Below are 23,190 nucleotides of genomic sequence, written 5' to 3' on the forward strand. Positions count from 1 at the left end.
GGCAGGAGTCTAATGTATTTATGAGATATGGGCTCCTCCCATGTTCCACCACTGATGCATAGCCTTGAAGGAAACAATATGTTTGACAGATATCAACTAGTACATGCCACACTTATGTGTTGATGCTTTATCTGATCAAGCATTAATAAGATCCATTACATTATCTCACCATATCGGCTCTTGTATCCACTACATTCTAAATCCATTATGCTATATGTCCTGCACAACTCTATCTCTTAATTTAGGATGCAGATGATTTATTTTATAGACTTTTGGAATAAGACCCATATTATCCAGGCACAGAAAAGTGTAAATGAAGTCCAATTTACTATAATGTTCTCAAAGGTACAATTCCAGGGTTGCACACTATTTTTACAGTTTGTCAAGATAAAATGATGAAAAAGTTCAGCAACCATGTACTATATATACACGCAAAACTTTTCACACTGTTTCTAAATAGAGTTGAGCGAATTAATCTTGCAAGCCCAGTTTTGGCCCAATATTTAGGAAAAAATATTCTGTTTGGAATGCAAATGAACATTGGCTAGTTTGCTTCAGCTGAACTTTGTAAAATGGTGTCAATACCCTGTGAGTTTAGGAGAAGGAAGGTAACTAGTAACTAGAGATGAGGGAAGTTACAGTGATTCGATTTGCCATGAACCTCGCGGCTCGGCATTTGCAGACTTTAGCCTGCATAAATTAGTACAGCTTTCAGGTGCTCCGTTGGGCTGGAGACTCTCTCCTAGGACTGTATCCACCTTTTCCAGCCCACTGGAGCACCTGAAAGCTGAACTCATTTATGCAGGCTAAAGACATCAACTGCCGAGCCGAGAAGTTCGTGAAAAATCGAATCACTGTAACTTTGCTTATCTCTACTAGTAACAATGATTAAGAGCACAGTTTGGGAGGCTGACACATGTTGAAGTACATTCACAGATGATGTTACCTCAAGTCTGTTTGTACCCTGTATGTATTGATTCGGAACAAAGTATTTTGCCTTTTGAACTTCCCTGGATCAAAATGGAGTTTTCAGTTGAAATAAAAACTATGTTACCCATATCAACTAGTGTTGAGCGGCATAGGCCATATTCGAATTCGCGAATATTCGCGAATATATGGACGAATATTCGTCATATATTCGCGAATATTCGCATATTCGTTATATTCTCGTTTTATTTTCGCATATGCGAAAATTCGCGTATACGAAAATTAACGTATGTGGAAATTAGCATATACAAAATTAACATACGCGACAATTCGCATATGCGAAAATTAGCATATGCTACTTTCGCATATGCGAATTTTCGCACGCCAGTCTCACACAGTAGTATTACAGCCTTCTTTACACCACACAAACTGGAAGCAGAGAGGGGTGATCACTGTGATGTGTACTGTGAAGAAAAAAAAAAAAAACGAATATTCGTAATTACGAATATATAGCGCTATATTCGCGAAATTCGCGAATTCGCGAATATGCGATATTCGCGAATAATATTCGAATTGCGAATATTCGCGAGCAACACTAATATCAACCAATCAGAGCTTAACTTGCTTTAATAATTGGACAGAATATGATTGCTCTGTTTAGTAAATGTATCTGTATAGTTGTATAATGTTGAGATAAGTATATCATATGCACATTCAAGCCAGTTCTGATTCTGAACTTAACATGAGTGATAGTTTGATTGAGAAAAATCAGAACAAATGTTGTTACGTGCACCAATCTTTAGATTAACTTTGGACCTGTAAATTCAAGAACTGATACAAGTTACATATTTACAATACAGAGGAAAAAGCGTTTCTTTGAATCAAGGTATAACTTTTATTGATACATAAAAGCAAAAAAGGACATACATTTAATAAACACATTAAAAAGCTCACTGTTCTCACGGCCTGGAAGAAGCCATTCTGTGCGTGAAACGTCGGGTGTTATGGCTAACCTGACTATCTCTCTGTAATTTGTTAAAATTATGCTCTTAACTTGTTTTTTCTTCACGTTTTCTTTATGTTTTTTCTTCTTTACCACAGGTTTTAGTATTGATATACTTGTGTTGGTGACACTTGTAAATATTTATGTCTAAGTTGTGATACAACATCAGTTGCTGTGTTTATTTACTGTATATCCTCCCCTTTGCTTATTTCCTATTATAACCTGTTGTTAATGTGATCCCCCAGCTTTTCATGTTTCATCTCTTGGCATCATTGTATACTCTGTGGGGGAGATTTATCAAAACCTGTCCAGAGGAAAAGTTGTCCAGTTGCCCATAGCAACCAATCACATCACTTCTTTCATTTTTACAAAGGCCTCTGCAAAATGAAAGAAGCGATCTGATTGGTTGCTATGGGCAACTGGGAAACTTTTCCTCTGGACAGGTTTTAATAAATCTCCCCATTTGTTTTTATTTGTTAACAGTGAGATTTTTATGTGTATGTATGTATGTTTTTTTTTCGTGTATCAATAAAACTTATGCTTTGTTTCTAAAACGCTTTTTCCTCTGTATTGTTCATAATCAAGTGCATAGGGTCAGTTATGTATGTGTAGATTAAGTTGGGTGAAGTTACATATTTAGGGTAGGGTCACACACAGCGCATACCATATCTTAAATCACTGCGTATGCGTATCAGCAGACACACACAGATTTCCCTGCCGCAGCCCTGTGTTTGCAGTGAGATTCATAAGTGGAATGAGTGCACACACGTAACTGAAAGGCGCTCAGCTGGTCTCCAAACCTAATTGTGACCCTCCCTTAAATGGTTTTTCTCACCACAGTCACTTATTGACTCCTGAGAACCCCTGCAATCTTGAGAATGGGACTTCAGAATGCGAGTCTGAATAGAGTGTCAGTACATTGTACACGGCCTTCTTCAGCACTCCCATAGGTAAGGAATGAAGAAGCGGTTGAGTGTATGTACTCCCACTCTGCTCAGGAGTTCTGTTCTCAAGATCTCTTGATCCCCCATGATCAAACACTTATTCCCTGTTGTTAGCCCTTCAGCTGTCATGGTAACCATTGATAGTTGTGATCACAGGCTGCTGATGGTAACAGAGGGAGCGACATTTAAAGAGGTATTCCAGCTTTATACATCTTATCCTTTGGATAAGATGTATGATCGCAGGGGTCCCGCCGCTGGGGATGTGACGTCACGACCATGCCCCCTAGTGCTGCCACGCCCCCTCCATTCATGTCTATGGGAGGGGGCGTGACAGCCATCAAGCCCCCTCCCATAGACATGAATGGAGGGAGCGTGGCGTGACATCACTAGGAGGCGTGGTCGTGATCCCGGGGGTCCCCAGCTGGAGGACCCCTGCGATCATACATCTTATGCCCTATCCTTTGGATAGGGGATAAGATGTATAAAGCTGGAATACCCATTTAAGGGGCTAAACTGGAATGGACTCATCCCTGTTCCCAGCAGTTTCAGCAGTGTCCTGTATAAGTATTACAGCCAGGCTCCTGCTGCTTGACTGAGGGGGCTCAGTGACAGTACCCCCTCATCCTAAACTGTATAGGCCTTGGTGATTAGCCTGAGCACAGCTTGTCCAAAACAGAAGATTAAACAGTTTTTTTCCCTATTTATTAATAAATTTTTTGTGGTAATTTACCTCAGTGCATTTTACTAATAACATCACTCATTATGACAAAGCTGCAAGGCAGTTCGTTAGCACAAATTCGGGATCACCTGCTATTAATGTTTGAACGTGTCTCCCCTGTCAAGCATCTAATAGACTTTGTTAAAAATGACCTGCGGCTCATAGAAATGTGCTAATCACCTTGGAAAATAATTTTCAATGTACAAAGATCCTTTGTCTGGTAATTTCACAATATATCCCCAGGCATCATTGCAAAAATATCTCATTGTCCAATCACCAAGTGAAACCATTTGCAGCCCACTGCCATCTAAAATCATAGCCTCTGACTCCCAATCATCAAAAGTCATTGTGAGTGTTGACATGTTCATTTCACTCTACCAATCACAATGGCAATATCATTTTTAGTGACATTTGTATTGTATTTTTTATATGCTTTCACATGCACAAAAGTGGATATGCTGCATTGACATGGAATTTACAGTAGCTAGAATAAAGAAAATGTTAGTCTATAAACAAAGCAGGGCATGCAATAAAGGTAATGTATATCGACAAGAATTTCATTTTTACAGAGTATAATTGTAAATTTATCAATCCAGATCTTCAGCTGCTATTTCTGTGAAAGATGGGAATGGTACATTCATCAGCACATTGAATTTACTTCTGTATAATGTAAGTACCAACAATATGTTTGCTTGTTTTATTTAGTCATTTATTGGATGTTATAATGCCTAACTACAATGATCCAGTACAAAATAAAACATCTTGTGTGTCATTAAAATATTCAGAGGAGAAAGTGATAGTAGTACAACTACACTGTAGTGTGTATTCAAAGCATAGAAAAATGCAGATAACACAAACAGCTGCAATGTCCTCAGATATATATATATATATATATATATATATATATATATACAGGGTTGGCCATTTATTTGGATACACCTTAATAAAATGGGAATGGTTGGTGATATTAACTTCCTGTTTGTGGCACATTAATATATCTGAGGGGGGAAACTTTTCAAGATGGGTGGTGACCATGGTGGCCATTTTGAATCCAACTTTAGTTTTTTCAATATGAAGAGGGTCATGTGACACATCAAACTTACTGGGAATTTCACAAGAAAAACAAGGATGTGCTTGGTTTTAACGTAACTTTGTTGTTTCAATAGTTATTTACAAGTTTCTCTTTGTTTACAGCCATTGACATGTCGTTGAGGTTAACACGTGAGGAGCGGATAGAAATTGTTGATGTCAATATTCTTTCATTATTTACAAGTTTCTGAATGTGTTCAATGTGCTGCCCATTGTGTTGGATTGTCAATGCAACCCTCTTCTCCCACTCTTCACACACTGATAGCAACACCGCAGGAGAAATGCCAGCACAGGCTTCCAGTATCCATAGTTTCAGGTGCTGCACATCTCGTATCTTCACAGCATAGACAATTGCCTTCAGATGACCCCAAAGATAAAAGTCTAAGGGGGTCAGATCGGGAGACCTTGGGGGCCATTCAACTGGCCCACGACGACCAATCCACTTTCCATGAAACTGTTCATCTAGGAATGCTTGGACCTGACACCCATAATGTGGTGGTGCAACATCTTGCTGGAAAAATTCAGGGAAAGTGCCAGCTTCAGTGCATAAAGAGGGAAACACATCATCATGTAGCAATTTTGCATATCCAGTGGCATTGAGGTTTCCATTGGTGAAGAATGGCACCACTATCTTTGTACCCCATATACCACACCATACCATCAATTTTTGTGTTCCAATGTGGGTTAGTGTCAGACCAATAGCGGGGGTTTTGTTTGTTATCTTTACCATTCACATAAAAGTTTGCCTCATCACTGAACAAAATCTTCTGCGTAAACTGAGGGTCCTGTTCCAATTTTTGTTTTGCCCATTCTGCAAATTCAGTGCGCCGATCTGGGTCATCCTCGTTGAGATGCCGCAGTAGCTGGAGTTTGTAAGAGTGCCATTTGTGAGTAGCTAATATCCGCTGAAGGGATGTTCGACTAATGCCACTCTCCAGTGACATGCGGCGAGTGCTACACTGTGGGCTCTTGCTGAATGAAGCTAGGACAGCCACTGATGTTTCTTCATTAGTGACAGATTACATGCGTCCACATTTTGGCAAATCCAACACTGAACCAGTTTCACGAAACTTAGCAAGCAGTTTGCTAACTGTAACATGAGAGATGGTTGATCTCATAGGGTGTCTTGCATTGAAATCTGCTGCAATGACCAGGTTACTGCATTCACTAGACACGTGTTAACCTCAACGACATGTCAATGGCTGTAAACAAACAGAAACTTGTAAATAACTAATGAAACAATAAAGTTTCCCTTCCTCATATTACGTCCTCATATTCTGTCCTCATATCTTGACCTCGTATCCCGACCTCCTATGCTGTCCTCCTATCTCGACCTCATATCCCAACCTCCCAACCAACACATTCACCAGGAGATGCGGAGCTTGTGGAGTAATGGACTTGAAGTCCTATATACTTGCATGAGACTTAAAACAAAAACCCATCTTTAATATAAGGGTGTAGGTAAGGGTTAATTTAACTATTATATATTTTTATTTGACATATAAGTAATATGTGTACCAGGAATTATTGAAATATCTTCAGCCGTGCGAAAGTTATATGGGAACATACATTCCCCATTGATTTGCATGGGACTTTAAACAAAAACCCTGACCCCCACAAATGGGGGTAGTTAAGGGTTAAATTAACTATCCTATATTTTAGTGGACATATAAGTAACATGTGACCAAGTATTATCGAAATATCTCCAGCTGTTTGGAAGTTATGCAGTAACAAATATTTCCCATAGACTTGTATGGGACTTTAAACAAAAACCCTGACCCTGGCAAATGTGAGTGGGTAAGGGTTAAATTACCTATCCTATGTTTGTTGTTGACATATAAGTAACATGTGTGCCAAGTTTCATGTTAATATCTTGAGATGTTTGGACGTGATGCTGGAACATACACACACATACACACACACTTTGAGTTTTATATATATCTATATACTAGCTGAATACCCGGCGTTGCCCGGTTTTTCCTTTCTAATCCTTGTTGGGGAGGAAAATAAACAAAGGAGGAAGCTTTTGACTTCACATCCCATCCTAATATATTGTTGTCATTTCCCAACCCCATATCCCGTCCTCCTATCCCGACCTCCTGTCCAGACCTCCTATCCCGTCATCCTATCTCGGCCTCATATGCCATCCTCACATCCCGTCCTCATATCCCCTTCTCATATCCCGACCTCCTATCCCGTCCTCCTATCCTGTCCTCCTATCCCGACCTCCTATCCCGAACTCCTATCCCGACCTCCTATCCCGTCCTCCTATCCCGACCTCCTATCCCATCCTCCTATCTTGACCTCCTATCTTGACCTCCTATCTCGTCCTCCTATCTCGTCCTCCTATCTCGACCTCCTATCCCCTCCTCCTATCTCGACCTCCTATCTCGACCTCCTATCCTGACCTCCTATCCCGACCTCCTATCCTGTCCTCCTATCCAGTCCATCTATCCCGACCTCCTATCCCGTCCTCCTATCTCGACCTCCTATCCCGACCTCCTATCCCAACCTCCTATCCCGATCTCCTATCCCAACCTCCAATCCTGACCTCCTTTCCCGACCTCCTATCCTGTCCACCTATCTTGAACTCCTGTCTTGACCTCCTATCCCGTCCTCCCATCCAGTCCATCTATCCCGACCTCCTATCTCGACCTCCTATCCCGTCCTCCTATCCTGTCCCCCTATCCCGTCCCCCTATCCCATCCCCCTATCCCGTCTCCCTATCCCGTCCCCCTATCTCGTCCCCCTATCCCGTCCCCCTATCCCGGCCTCCTATCCTATCCTCCTATCCCGTCCTCCTATCCCGGCCTCCTATCCCATCCTGCTATCCCATCCGCCTATCCCATCCGCCTATCCTGTCCTCCTATCCCGACCCATAATATGTGTACCAGGTATTGAAATATCTCCAGCCGTACGGAAGTTATGTGGGAACATATATTTCCCATTGATTTGCATGGGACTTTAAACAAAAACCCCAACCCTCACAAATGGGGATAGTTAAGGATTAAATTAACTATACTATATTTTAAGTGGATATATCAGTAACATGTGACCAAGTATTATCAAAATATCTCCAGCCGTTTGGAAGTTATGCAGTAACATATATTTTCCATTGACTTGTATGGGACTTTAAACATAAACCCCGCCCCTAGCATATGGGGGTGAGTAAGGGTCAAACCACCTATCCTATGTTTGTTGTTTACATATAAGTAACATGTTTGCCAAGTTTCATGTTAATATCTTTAGCCGTTTGGACGTGATGCAGGATGGCACATCAATGCGAGCTGTGGCAAGAAGGTTTGCTGTGTCCGTCAGCATAGGGTCCAGACCATGGAGGCGCTACCAGGAAACAGGCCAGTCCATCAGGCCATAGGAGGGCAACAACCCAGCAGCAGGACCGCTACCTCCGCCTTTGTGCAAGGAGGAGCACTGCCAGAGCCCTGCAAAATGACCTCCAGCAGTTCACAAATGTGTATGTGTCCACTCAAACGGTCAGAAACAGACTCTTTGAGGGTAGTATGTGGGCCCGACGTCCATAGGTGAGGGTTGTGCTTACAGCCCAACACCATGCAGGATGTTTGGCATTTGCTAGAGAACACCAAGATTGGCAAATTCGCCACTGGCACTCTGTGTTCTTCACAGATGAAAGCAGGTTCACACTGAGCACATGTGACAGATGTGACAGAGTCTGGAGACGCTGTGGAGAACGTTCTGCTGTCTGCAACATTGTCCAGCATGACCGGTTTGGCAGAGGGTCAGTAATGGTGTGGGGTGGCATTTCTTTGGGGGGGGGGGGGGGGGGCACACAGCCCTCCATGTGCTCTCCAGAGGTAGCCTGACTGCCATTAGGTACCGACATGAGATCCTCAGACCCCTTGTGAGACCATATGCTGGTGTGGTTGGCCCTAGGTTCCTCCTAATGCAATACAATGCTAGAACTCATGGATGTCTCGCTCCATCCACCAATGCCACGTTGCACCACAGACTGTCCAGGAGTTGGTGGATGCTTTATTCCAAGTCTGGGAAGACATCCCTCAGGAGACCATCTGCCACCTCATCAGGAGCATGCCCAGGCGTTGTAGGGAGGTCATACAGGCACATGGAGGCCACACACACTACTGAGCCTCATTTGACTTGTTTTAAGGACATTACATCAAAGTTGGATCAGCCTGTAGTGTGGTTTTCCACTTTGATTTTGAGTGTGACTCCATATCCAGACCTCCATGGGTTGATAAATATGATTTCCATTGATAATTTTTGTGTGATTTTGTTGTCAGCACATTTAACTATGTAAAGAGCCCTGCTTCTCCTCAGTGCACAGAGCCCTGCTTATCCTCAGTGCACAGAGCCCTGCTTGTCCTCAGTGCTCAGAGCCCTGTTTATCCTCAGTGTACAGAGCCCTGCTTGTCTTCAGTGTACAGAGCCCTGCTTGTCTTCAGTGTACAGAGCCCTGCTTGTCCTCAGTGTACAGAGCCCTGCTTATCCTCAGTGTACAGAGCCCTGCTTGTCCTCACTGTACAGAACCCCGCTTGTCCTCAGTGCACAGAGCCCTGCTTGTTCTCAGTGTACAGAGCCCTGCTTGTCCTCAGTGTACAGAGGCCTGCTTGTCCTCAGTGTACAGAGCCCTGCTTGTCCTCAGTGTACAGAGCCCTGCTTATCCTCAGTGCACAGAGCCCTGCTTGTCCTCAGTGTACAAAGACCTGCTTGTCTTCAGTGTACAGAGCCCTGCTTATCCTCACTGCACAGAGCCTTGCTTGTCATCAGTGTACAGAGCCCTGCTTGTCCTCAGTGTACAGAGCCCTGCTTGTCCTCAGTGTACAGAGCCCTGCTAATCCTCAGTGCACAGAGCTCTGCTTGTCCTCAGTGTACAGAACCCTGCTTGTCTTCAGTGTACAGAGCCCTGCTTGTTCTCAGTGTATTGACCCCTGCTTGTCCTCGCTGCACAGAGCCCTGCTTGTCCTCAGTGTACAGAGCCCTGCTTGTCCTCAGTGTACAGAGCCCTGCTTGTCTTCAGTGTACAGAGCCCTGCTTATCCTCAGTGCACAGAGCCCTGCTTGTCTTCAGTGTACAGAGTCCTGCTTGTCCTCAGTGTACAGAGCCCTGCTTGTCCTCTCTGCACAGAGCCCTGCTTGTTCCGCCCGCACTTCATGTATTTTGTCTCTGCACAGAAACACACAAGCAATAGCTGCAGAGAGAAAACAAAAAATTTTTCACAAAAAAATATAAATATTTTTAACCATTGTATATCACAAATATACATCTACTGTACTCTACATTATATAAAAAGTGTTTGTAAAGGACAGTGCCCCTTTAGATTCCTGGTGCAAAATGTGACTTTTTTAACCCCTTGCAGCATAACACTGTTTATAAACAGCACTTCGGCACAGCAGGGTTATGAAGCGAGTTCAGGAGCTGAGCTCGCATCATACCCGCACGGTCCCGGCTGCTACCAATCTGATCTGGTTTCTACAGTCACGGCCATAAATGTTGGCATCAGTGTAACCACGAACTATCCGTCGACATTTAAATGAAATGGAACACTATGACAGGAGACACAAGAGGACCCCACTGCTGACACAGAGACATAATAAAGCAAGACTACATTTTGCCAAAATGAACTTGAGTAAGCCAAAATCCTTCTGGGAAAACATCTTGTGGACAGATGAGACCAAGATAGAGCTTTTTGGTAAAGCACATAATTCTATTGTTAACTGAAAATGGAATAAGGCCTACAAAGAAAAGAACATATATGGACATTTATCAACGCGTTTAGTCAGGTTTTCTTTACTATAATAGTCGCAAAATTGTCGCAACTGCGACTACGCGATTTTTCGTGCAACTGGAAAGTGAGAAAAGCAAGTTTTCCAAAAATTAACTATGTAGTAATAATTTTAAAATGAGATGAAAATGAACATGGCGCAGAAAAAGCTACTACCAAAGTAAAAAAGGAAAAATTGCTTGCGTGAAAGAAAATTATCAACAGGCTGAAACCAGTTGATAAATAAGTCACACATAAGCAAAAAAAAAAGTAAGGAAAAAATTACTAAAAAAAAAAAGAATACATAAGCAAACATTGATAAATGTCCCTCATAGTACCTACAGTGAAATATGGTCGAGGTTCAATGATGTTTTGGGGTTGTTTTGCTGCCTCTGGAACTGGGTGCCTTGAATGTGTGCAAAGCATCATGAAATCTGAGGATTACCAACGGATTTTGGGTCGCACTGTACAGCCCAGTGTCAGAAAGCTGGGTTTGCGTCCAAGATCTTGGGTTTTCCAGCAGAACAATGACCCCAAGCATATGTCAAAAAGCACCAGAAATGGATGGCAACAAAGCACTGGAGAGTTCTGAAGTGGCCAGCAATGAGTCCAGAGCTAAATCCCATTGAACACCTGTGGAGAGATCTTAAAATTGCTGTTGGGAAAAGGCACCCTTCCAATAAGAGAGACCTGGAGCAGTTGGAAAGGAAGAATTGGTCCAACTTTCCGGCTTAGAGGTGTAAGAAGCTTATTGATGGTTATAGGAAGCGACCGATTTCAGTTATTTTTTCCAAAGGGTGTGCAACCAAATATTAAGTTAAGGGTGCAAATGATTTTGTCCAGCTCATTTTTGGAGTTTTTGGACATTATTTCCAATTTACTTTTTTTCCTCCTTTTTTTTGGTTTAGTTCCAATACACACAAAGGGAATAAACATGTGTATAGCAAAACATGTGTTCCTGCAATCCATTTCTGTAAGAAATACTTTATTTTCTTGAAAAATGTCAGGGGTGCCAACATTTACAGGCATGACTGTATGTGCAACTGCACAACTCTTTCTCTACACATGTTTTGATAAATCTCCCCCTATATCTGTAGCTATTATTAGTAAAACAATGTAGAGCTTTTTGTGTATGTCTTTTTCTTACCTCTTTTTGTTGATATGGCATACATGGGATAGGCTCCATGTTGGTTTACAAAAGCTCAATTATGGGGTTTATTAGGTAGTGCAGCCTACATTTCCCATAAATCCTATGACTTTGGGTGGGGAGTGTCATCATTGCATCTGGTCATCTATTAGGGTACGTTCACACAAGCGGATCCGCCACTGAAGGACCGCTGTATGCTGCCTTTACATGTTCCTGCTCGGAGCAGCAATACGCCACTACAAGCAGACACACTGAAGCGATGTGCGAGTCGCTGCGTATGCGCGGTGTACTCTCACACATCGGGGCGGCTCCCCTTGCTCTATGAGCTAGGCCGAGAGCTGCTGCGATGTGCGAGTACACTGTGCATGCGTACGGCAACTCACACATCGCAGTGTGTCGGCTTGTAGTGGCGGATTGCCACTCCGAGCAGGCACCTGAAAGGTAGAATACAGCAGTCCTTCAGCGGCGGATCCGCATTGTAATATGCGCTGGGGACAAGCTTGTGTGGGTACCATAGGTTGCTAGTGCTGGAGGTTACTCAAGTGAACTCATTAGAATTACAAGTGTATTGGTGTCAATTCACGATATTTACTTCTGATGCATTTTCTTACTCAAAGTTCGTCTTTTAGAGAAATATTGTCGTGAGTAGAAAGTTATTTGACCTATAATAACAATATTTAGTTTTTTTAAGATTTGATGTCATTATGTTGCATTTTAACAGCATTTTTTTAACACATTTTTAACTGCATTATAGGCTTCTTTCACACATTTCAGCTAATTACTGGGTGCATTTTTGCAAATAATTACCGAAATGCAATTATGAAAATTATGCAAATTGTTGTAACTATTAGGCATTGGAAGGTTTGGATAGTTAGAATGTGATCACATAACCAAATTAGAGTAATAAAACACATAGAATCAGCTGCACTGGAATAAAAAAAATGGCGCTGTAGGACTAGCGATAGTGAGTGTGCATGGTATGGGGAAAAAAAAAAAACAGAGTGCTTTAAGTTTCAACATCTCAACAGTTTGGTAGAATGGGAGAAAAATACAAAATACATTTCACACTTAAGACTCGGCTTAAGTAAACTAGCTATGCTATTACACTATAGTAAAGTGTTACGTTATCAGTAAAACTGAAAAGGAGGGTAAAAGAATGCAAACCAAAACTTAGGGAAACATGAGACTGTTTGAGCTTATATAATGTTGTAGTGTATCTATAAGAAAAGTAAACCAACACCAAGCAAAAAGACAACACACGTCCAATAATCCTAAACTCTTATATCATACTTTTTTATTATTAAGAATAAATTGCTTGTTATTGATTCCATGCATTGCTTAACAGAGCCAATTTTGTCACCATTCTGAATAAATTTATATGAATTATAGGATTCAACCTACAGAGAGCAATTGCTAGTTCCAAGCACTGGATTGCCATTGAAGACAAAAATATATGCAGCAGTGAGAGCAACAAACCTTGACGGACGGTATTTTGATGCAGCTTTTTATTGTTCCTGCTTGTTTTTTGTCTTTTGTCCTTGCATATGAATGATTCACAAAACATGCGGTGTAGATGAAGAATGTGTGTAGATGTCACCTCTAGTAAATGAATCAACGATAAGCCCTAGAGTCATAGAACATCCAGAGACACCTGAATATCAACATTTTAACAAATTCCAATCTTGTTACAATACGGTTAGTGCAGAAAAATTACCAGCAAATATCAGTTGCATGTAACACTTTTCCCTCAAACAAATAATTATATTTAACTATCAAGGAGATTCAACAGGGCTGGTAAAGTACAAAAGTACAAGGGCAACTTGATTTTACAGCGGAGGATTATTGCTGGGAAGTTGCCAGGGCTGCTTCAGTTTTGAAAATGCCAACTTCATGATGAAATAGCTGAGAGACTATTCTCCAGGATGGTATAAACACACAACCTTTTTATTATTATAGACTTGCAGTTATTCCTGTAGTATCAAGCATAGAAAACTTCCAGCAGAAAAAAAGATGTTACAAGTTTTTGGAGAAGTCCACTGTGAGCCTTAATTGTAAAATAAGCATATATATATATATATATATATATATATATATATATATATATATATATATATATGCTTATTTTACAATTAAGGCTCACAGTGGATTTCTCCAAAAACTTGTAACATCTTTTTTTCTGCTGGAAGTTTTCTATGCTTGATACTACAGGAATAACTGCAAGTCTATAATAATAAAAAGTCATCTGTCAGGCTGAACATACTAGGATACAAAAATAACATAATGTAATATAATAAGATAATGTAAATCATCAGTTTTACAGATCATTCAGACCAAGGTCAGATATTATTTTGCAACTTCCCCCAATATCTGTACAATATTTCAAAATGGAATTCTATACCCATCTATACTGACTCAGAATGCCCCAGTGTGTTGTTCATCCTTTAGGCTGGAACTCCACTGAGGTTTTTTTTGTTGCAAAAACGGCATTAAAAACGCCAATTTTCCCGCACAGCGTTTTTTCAGTGAAAAAACGCTGCGGACAGATGTTAGCTGCAAGTCAATAGTAAACTGCAAAATGCCAGATTCACTTGGCGTTTTTCAGTTTGGCGTATTTCAGCAATTTCGGGCTCAGAGGCTGGATTTTCAAAACGCCCGACAAAACCTAGTTTGGCATTTTTTGCCCTGAAATCGTGGCGTTTTCCTCCCATAGAAGTCCATGGGAGAGCAAAAACACCAAGAAAAATGCCATGTTGGTTTTAAATTTTGTGTTTTTCAGACTTTTTTTCTTAATTCTTTTTTGGACTTTAGCAATCCTAAAAAATTATGGAGATACCTTTTTTTTTATTAAAATTTCATAGGGTACCATAAAAAAATAATAATAAAAAAGATACAGTAGTGATGGAAAAAATTGTATCTAACGAAATGTATCTTTTTTATTATGAAATGTTTATTAATTTTTAAACAGGGATCAATTTATGTGAGCGGGTAAAGCACTAAAAATGTAGCCGACAATAATAAAAATGTAGTGTGTGCGTGTTTTTCACTTTACTTTTTAACATTTTTTAGTTAGTACTACTACTCCCAGCATGAAACACACTGTTCCATGATGGGAGTAGTAGTTACCTGCACTAATTGACAGATCGCCCGTTGCGATCCTGTATAATTGATAGATGCGGCGGCCGCTCTTCTCTGGTCCCCTGCACCGACGTATATATACACCTGTTCATATGTCCCGCAGATAGCTGTGATTGGCCAGATGGTTCCAGACAATCACAGCTCTCTGTGAGAAATCGGAATGTGTATATATACGGAGTGCAGGGGACCATAGGAGAGCAGCGGCCGCTGCATCCATACATTATACCGGAGGATCACAGCGGGTGTCAGGAGTGATACCCGCTGTGATCTTTCCTACTACTACTCCAACATGGAGCACACTCTGCTCCATGCTGGGAGCTGTAGTACCTGCATTAATAGACAGATCGCAGCAGGTGTCAGAAGTTACACTTGCTGCAATCTGTCTATTAATGCAGGTACTACAGCTCCCAGCATGGAGCAGAGTGTGCTCCATGTTGGGAGTAGTAGTACCTGCAGACATTGTCCTGTCTATAGCAGAGATGCAGAGTGACTGCATACATCGCTCGCATCCCTGCTCTGCACTGTACTCCGGGCCAGACGCTCATTGATTGATATTTTCCTCAGAGCTGTGATTGGCTGCAACCATCCGGCCAATCACAGCTCTGGGCGGAAAATATGAATAGAACATCACTCAGAGTACAGAGCAGAGATGCGAGCGCTGTATAGAGCCACTCCGCTTCTCTGCTATATTATGAACGATCGCATCAGGTGTCAAACTGACAACCGGGGCGATATGTCTATAGTACAGATACTACTACCCCCAGCATGGAACAGTGTTTTTATGCTGGGAGTAGTAGTACTACATAAAAAATTTGAAAAAAAGAGAAAAAAGAGTTAAACACACACACACTTTACAAAAAAATGTATTCAAACTTTGTTATAAAAAATAAACATTTAGTTAAATAATTTATTTTTATTTTTTTTTTGGTACCCAACTATTTTGTAAAAAAAACGCAAAAGGGGCCAAAAAAATCTAATTCCACACAAAGGTAAAAACACCAGAAAAAACGCCAAAACCCAGGGAAAAACTGTGGCAGTTTTTCTGGTGTTTTTTATGCAACAAAAATCGCAGGGCAAAAATCTCAGTGGAGTCCTAGCCTATGGCTAGAGGCACACATGGTTATTTTTCTTTTTTTTTCACAAAACAACCACTTCAGTGTTTCAGCCAAACACAGAAGTGATTGTAAAATGAATGGGCAATATAAAGGAAGGATTAAGGCTAGGTTCACACTAGAGATGAGCGAATTTTTGAAAAAAATTTGGTTTGGTCCGAATTTATTTACGGCGAATCTGTATTAAAAACAGAGAGCTTCAATAGCGGTGTAGAACACTTTGCCTTGCTGTAAGATGCATAGGGTGTGTGCTGGGTTAGTGAAACAATACTGTTATTGAAGTATGATATGCAGATTAGAGGCGTCGCTATTAGAATCACTGTCGCAGAGCAGCACAAAGGCAGAGCCAGGAGGTGGCCTCAGTATGTGGAGACCATATAGTGGCTGAATAATACAGCCTGGCATTGGAGGCAGCCTGAGGAGACCCTATAGTGGCTGAATGACACAGTCTGGAGTTGGCGGCAGCATGAGGAGACCATATAGTGGCTGAATGACAAAGGCTGGAGTTGGCGGCAGTGTGAGGAGACCATATAGTGGCTGAATGCCACAGCCTGGAGTTGGCGGCAGCATGAGGAGACCATCTAGTGGCTGAATGCCACAGCTTGGAGTTGGCGGCTGCATGAGGAGACCATATAGTGGCTGAATGACACAGCTTGGAGTTGGCGGCAGCATGAAGAGACCATACAGTGGCTGAATGAAACAGCCTGGAGTTGGTGGCAGCATGAGAAGACCATATAGTGGCTGAATGACACAGCTTGGAGATGGTAGAAGCATGAGGAGACCATATAGTTGCAGAATGAGACAGCCTGGAGGTGGCAGCAGCATGAGGAGAACTTATGGTGGCAGAATAAGACAGCCTGGAGGTGGCATCAGCAGCATCAGGAGTGCTGAAAGTAACCCCGTGACATAGTGGGGCAGTGGGTTGCAATACCAGTACCCGGTGATGAAGGTGGGTGAAAAAAGGATAACTAGGCATCAGATTTGTGGCATCAAGCAGGTGGCAGGATCAGAATAGTAGCTGAGGTAGGTAGGCAGACGAAAATGGTCTTTTTTTCTAAAAGTGTTAACTTGCACAAGTATTGAGGGTAAACATTACGTAAAACTTAACTTTTAATAATATTCTAAGGATAAAATATATGTACCCAAATATTTTTTTTAAATCAAACAAAAGGAAAGGTGTGCAAAAACACCATGTGCCACCTACACCACCAAGTATTGATGTGTAGTGATGAGCGGCATTGGCCATATTCGAATTCGCGATATTTTGTGAATATATAGATGAATATTCATCCTATATTCGTGAATTTTCCATATTCATTATATGCGCATATTTGCATATGCAAATATTCGCATATGTCAATATTTGCATATTCGTGTATTCGAGGAAGAAAACAGTGAGGGGTGGGTAACTTTACTATTGGTTGCTAGGGATATTGTTGATAACCTCTGACAAGTGTATTTGCATCATTCTAATTGGCCCACAAGTGAAAAGAAGGAATATGCGAATATTCACATATGCAAATTTGCGCCCAACACTATTGATGTGCTGCAAAGACCTCTAAAAGGTGGAAGGGAGCAAAGTGAGGTTCATTGTAACCGGTGGGGGTAAAAACTTCCCCTGTAAGGCCTTACTCTCGCATTATTAATTCCCTTTTTAGCAAGTGTTACTCGCCCTAAATAGGGCAGCCCCACACAGGAGCATCTCCCTATTTCCACCTAAAAACTCTGTTCATATAGTCAGTCCAACATATGGAGGGTGGAATTCCAACATGTGGAAATGTCGCAAATCAGACTGTTGGGGGATACCGTTCTGACGCTGCAGCTCAAGAAGGGTGTGCTTTGCTGTGTACAAGTGGCTGAAGTGCATGCAAAGTTTCCTTCCCAATGTTAGAATGTCTTGCAGAAGGGGGGGAACCGCTTGACAACCAGATTGAACACGTGTGCCATGCAGGGCGCATGTTTCAGGCTTCCTTGTCGCAGCATAAAATGTATATAATCCAGCTTCCTAAAGCTTAAATTCTTTATTTAATCCATTAAAACAAACAAAAAAGTGCAAACTAAAAGCCAAATGAAACGCCGACTCCTTGTCGCATCACAGACAAGATGTTCTTCCCGTTGTCGGTCACCTTGGTTCCCATTTCCAGTTTCCGTGGAGTAAGCCATGCTCCGATTTCTTGATAAATGACTTTTAGCAGTTTCTCCCCTGTGTGACTCCGTTCGCCGAGGCAAACCATGTGAAGAACAGCGTGACACCACTGTGCCCTGCACACATGGTATGCTGGAGGGGCACTGAGGGACTGAGGTCATGGTGGAGGATGAGGAGGCAGAGTCGCACACTGTCACAGGACCAATGGCCTGAGAACGTGGAGGAAGAAGTGATGTGACCTCTCCAAGTTGCTATTGTGGCTGTGCAGGAACCACATTTACCCAGTGGGCCTTAAAGGACATGTATTGTCACTGACCGTAGTTACAGCGGAACCCACAGCATAAGATAGTTATGCGGGGGGAGGGAACAGCATAGGACAGAGGCAATGGGAGTACAGGGACTTCTCCCGGGCCATGCCAACAAAGGGTTGTGTTTGAGGAACCCGCTGACTGTTGACTGGGGGTGTCAGATGTCACTTGTGATGAAGTGTATGACCGTGTTAACCAATTGATGACAGCAGATGGGTTGCTGGTCGAGACACGACCTCTAGGTGATAACGGGAGCTCAGGCCTCTCACTGCTTCTCCTGCTGCCACTCACACCTAGTCTGCTGCGACATCTGCCTGATGAATTTAGGCCTCTGCCACTCCCCAGTGCACGTCCTAGCACTTCTCTGCCTGTGCATACTCAGTGCGTATATGAGGGGAGTACAATATGCTCCACTACGCTTAAAACAGTATTTGTCTACAACACCAGCAGGTGTGTACTTTTGGCTTGCCTTTCACAATATCTAGGCCCTTAAGACTTTAACAGGAACAAAATGGTACACCACTTAGATGTACATATGTGATATGCACTTATGAGGGGAGGACAATGTACTCCAGTACGCTTAAAACAGTATTTGTTTACAACACCAGCAGGTGTATATTTTGGCTGGCCTTTCACAGTATCTAGACTTTTACAGGAAAAAAATGGTACACCACTTGTACGCACAGGTTACACTTAATAGGTTACACTTAATAAAGGAGAATATGGTTTTAGTGCTCTGCTCACCCTAACTGGCTGGCCACTATTAGCTTTTCAGTTGTTGTACACACCAGTGCTGCAGCACACCGTCGCTGTGTACTACACCCAAAATTGCACTCTCTCTCTCTCTCTCTCAATCTCACTCCTTTCCCTATCTGTGCTTCTAGGCCGGATTTGGGCTTCAGTTGAATCGCTGCTGTAAAAAAGCTTTTCTGTGCAACACACTGCACTCTGTCCCTCTCTGCAATAGAACGTTGATGTGACTGGGAGGGGAATCGCTGCTGTAAAAAAGCTTTTCTGTGCAACACACTGCTCTCTGTCCCTCTCTGCAATAGAACGTTGATGTGACTGGGAGGTGAATCGCTGCTTAAAAATGTTTTTCTGTGCAACACACACTGCTCTCTGTCCCTCTCTCTCTGCAATAGAACGCTGATTTGACTGGCTGCAAGATGGCTGCCAATTATATAGGGGTGACTGACTGCTGATCATGCTGCATGTGATTCAGGGTCATCCCGCCTACCCTTGTTCCCGCCTTCCTAGGATTCCTTGCTTCATGTCCTCACATGTGGATCCGCCATCTTAGATGCCAAGGAACCTGGACTGCACTAAATAGAATTGAATATTCGTGATCGAATAGTGGCAACATTCGCATTCATTACAAAACACATTTTTCCGTAGCGAATTCGGATTCGTCAGAATTGATTCTCTCATCCCTAGTTTTCACTAGATAATTTCAGTTTGGGACTCTGCTATCAAATTTCACTCTGAAATTATGGAGCAGCAGTATCCCATTGCTTGCATTGGAATTTCTAAATTAAATTTCACAGTTAGATGTTTCGCCACTGAAATTCTGCCACCGAAAGAATAATGTTGCTCATTCTTTTGGCGGAATCCACCTGAAATAAATTGCCATCTATAAGGACAGCCATGTGCACATGGTCCTACCTTCTAGAGCTGGGCGCAATCGGAATCTTGAAAATTCCATAGTGTGAACCTAGCTTAATATTTCTCTTTCCTGCAGAATTCATTTCTGACTTTAGCTTAAAGGGGTGCTCCACATTCGTTTAGAATGCTGAGTGCAGGCGGCGGGGTCGTGACGTCATGGTCATCAATCAAAGTCTATGGGAGGGGCGAGGTGGCTGCTATGCCCACTCCCATAGACTTGCATTGAGGAGGTGAGACGTGACATCATGATGGGCGTGGTCGTGATGTCACAGCCTAACTGCCTGCTCCAAGTGTTTGGAACAAAATGTGTTCCAAACACTGGGGCAGCAGAGTACCACTTTAAAATCAGTAGTGGCAGTTTTTGCCCAAAAAAAAACTGCCATGCGTGTTTCCAAGGGGGGGAGGGATGTAGCAAGGAAGCAATTTTTTTTGATGTTTGTTTCACAGCTCTACTCAATGACGTTTCATCCTGCAATGTATTTTCATATTACGACATAACCCAACCATCACTAAGTGATAGAAGTTCAGATAATCTAATGTATTAACTAATGTTTATATTTTTTTTCATGTACAAATATTTACCACCCTTTGCAGAATGACGGTTGTTCTATGTGTGTGATAAAATTACTTTTTATTTTTTATTTCTCATGATAGTTACTATTTCTTGATGATTTTATCCCATAGGTGGAATGTTTTAATGGACTATTGTTATACAACTCCCTCGGGTAATCCAAATGAAGACATCAGATATGATCTCTTCCTTAGGTAATAATGATATTCTGATAAACCATACCAGAAATTTAATTAATATTTAGCATTTGTATTTGTTTATAGCTACAAAAATGGGAAAGTATTTGTTAACATACGTGTCCATTTGTTTTATAATTGATTCCCTTACTTACATGAATATTCACTGTCCTCTTAATCTTTTATTTAAAGCTGTGATAAAGACCCACAGACAACAATTTTTGAAAATGGTAAAAGTCAAATGGGAAGATTTTCTTTCGAAGTGTTCCGGTTCGTCAAACATAAAAACCAGAAAATGTCCACTGTTTTCTTGCACTGTGTAACTAAACTGTGCAGATCAGATGACTGCCCTTACTTAACACCTGTAAGTACTTTTAGAATATATTTTGCAGTAATAAAAAAAACTATTGAGGATGCTTAGTTGTGTTCTTTTTAACCCCTTAACGACTTTGGATATAAATGTACATCCCGGTGCGGTGGAACTTAACGCACCAAGACATACATTTACATCCTATATATGACGCGAGCACCAGATCAGTGCTCGCCTCATGCACAGCCAGGGACCTGCCGGTAATGATGGAAATCAGCGATCGAGCATCTGTGGCGCTGCCACGGGGATCCGGTTACCCAGGATGGTGACCAGAGGTCCCCTAATCTGCCTCCTGCTGTCATCACGAGGTCTTCTGCTCTGGTCTGCAATTGAGAAGACCAGAGCAGCAGATAGCCGATAATGCTGTTCAGTGCAATGCCTATGCATAGCACTGCACAGTATTAGCAATCAAGTGATTGCTATAAATAGTCCACTATGGTGAATATATAAGTATAATAAAAGTAGAAAGAAAAAGTAACAAAAAAAATTAAAAAAAAATGTGAACAAGCCCCTCCCCAAATAACATTTTTTATCCCCCTTTTCCCTTTTTACAAAAAAAGTGTAAAAATAAATAAATAAATGAACATATCTGGTATTGCTGCGTGCATAAATGTCTGATCTATTAATATAATATTAATGATCCTGTGCAGTAAACAGCGTAAATGTAAAAAAAATAAAAAATGTCCGAAGGTTCTGCATTTTGGTCACATCACATCCCAGAGAAAGTGATCAAAAAGTTACATATATGCTAATGTGGTACCAATAAAAACTACAGATCATGGGGCTAAAAATGAGCCCCATACAGCCCCATATACGGAAAAATTTGAAAGTTATAGGGGTCAGAATAGGGCAACCTAAAACATACAAATTTTGTTTAAAAAAGTTTGAGATTTTTTTTAAATTGGTACAGTAATTGTAAAGCATGTTAACATGGATAACATGCATAAAAACAAACCCTCCAGAAGGTGCAACATTTTTTAATTTACTCACAAAATAAATAATTTTTGGTTGCGCCTTACATTTTATGGCAAAATAAAAGGTGTCATTATAAATTACAATTGGTCATGCAAAAAACAAGCCCTCATATAAGTCTGTGGATGGAAAAAAAAAAAGATATATATAAAACATTTTAGAAGGGGAGGAGGAAAAAACGAAAATGCAAAAATGAAGATAGCTATGTCCTTAAGGACCAAATGGGCTTAGTCCTTAACCCCTTAATGACGCAGGACGTATATTTACGTCCTGCGCCAGCTCCCGCGATATGAAGCGGGATCGCGTCGCGATCCCGCATCATATCACGTCGGTCCCGGCGCTAATCAACGGCCGGGACCCGCGGCTAATACCACACATCGCCGATCGCGGCGATGTGCGGTATTAACCCTTTAGAAGCGGCGGTCAAAGCTGACAGCCGCTTCTAAAGTGAAACTGAAAGTGACCCGGCTGCTCAGTCGGGCTGTTCGGGACCGCCGCGGTGAAATCGCGGCATCCCGAACAGCTGATCGGACACCGGGAGGGCCCTTACCTGCCTCCCCGGTGTCCGATCGGCGAATGACTGCTCCGTGCCTGAGATCCAGGCAGGAGCAGTCAAGCGCCGATAATGCTGATCACAGGCGTGTTAATACACGCCAGTGATCAGCATAGGAGATCAGTGTCTGCAGTGTTATAGGTCCCTATGGGACCTATAACACTGCAAAAAAATGTAAAAAAAAGTGTTAATAAAGGTCATTTAACCCCTTCCCTAATAAAAGTTTGAATCACCCCCCTTTTCCCATAAAAAAAAATAAAACAGTGTAAAAAAATAAAAAATAAACATATGTGGTATCGCCGCGTGCGTAAATGTCCGAACTATAAAAATATATCATTAATTAAGCCGTACGGTCAATGGCGTACGCGCAAAAAAATTCCAAAGTCCAAAAAAGCGTATTTTGGTCACTTTTTATACCATTAAAAAATGAATAAAAAGTGATCAAAAAGTCTGATCAAAACAAAAATCATACCGATAAAAACTTCAGATCACGGCGCAAAAAATGAGTCCTCCTACCGCCCCGTACGTGGAAAAATAAAAAAGTTATAGGGGTCAGAAGATGACATTTTTAAACGTAAACATTTTCCTGCATGTAG

The 23,190-nt window shown here is 41.7% G+C and overlaps 1 protein-coding gene across 5 annotated transcripts in view; it reads left to right on the forward strand.

Annotated features, from left to right (window-relative positions):
* The window catches only part of LOC130355729 (zona pellucida-like domain-containing protein 1), a 206,197-nt gene that overhangs the window by 102,775 nt on the left and 80,232 nt on the right, over positions 1-23,190 (forward strand). For all 5 annotated transcript variants that reach the window (XM_056556279.1, XM_056556280.1, XM_056556281.1 and 2 more), the window contains 4 exons: positions 4,189-4,261; positions 12,979-13,076; positions 20,637-20,717; positions 20,892-21,063. In XM_056556279.1, coding sequence (XP_056412254.1) covers positions 4,189-4,261; positions 12,979-13,076; positions 20,637-20,717; positions 20,892-21,063 — 424 coding nt within the window. The remainder of the gene's footprint in view (positions 1-4,188; positions 4,262-12,978; positions 13,077-20,636; positions 20,718-20,891; positions 21,064-23,190) is intronic.

This window comes from Hyla sarda, chromosome 2 (genome assembly GCF_029499605.1).
Source record: "Hyla sarda isolate aHylSar1 chromosome 2, aHylSar1.hap1, whole genome shotgun sequence".
Lineage (NCBI taxonomy): Eukaryota > Metazoa > Chordata > Amphibia > Anura > Hylidae > Hyla > Hyla sarda.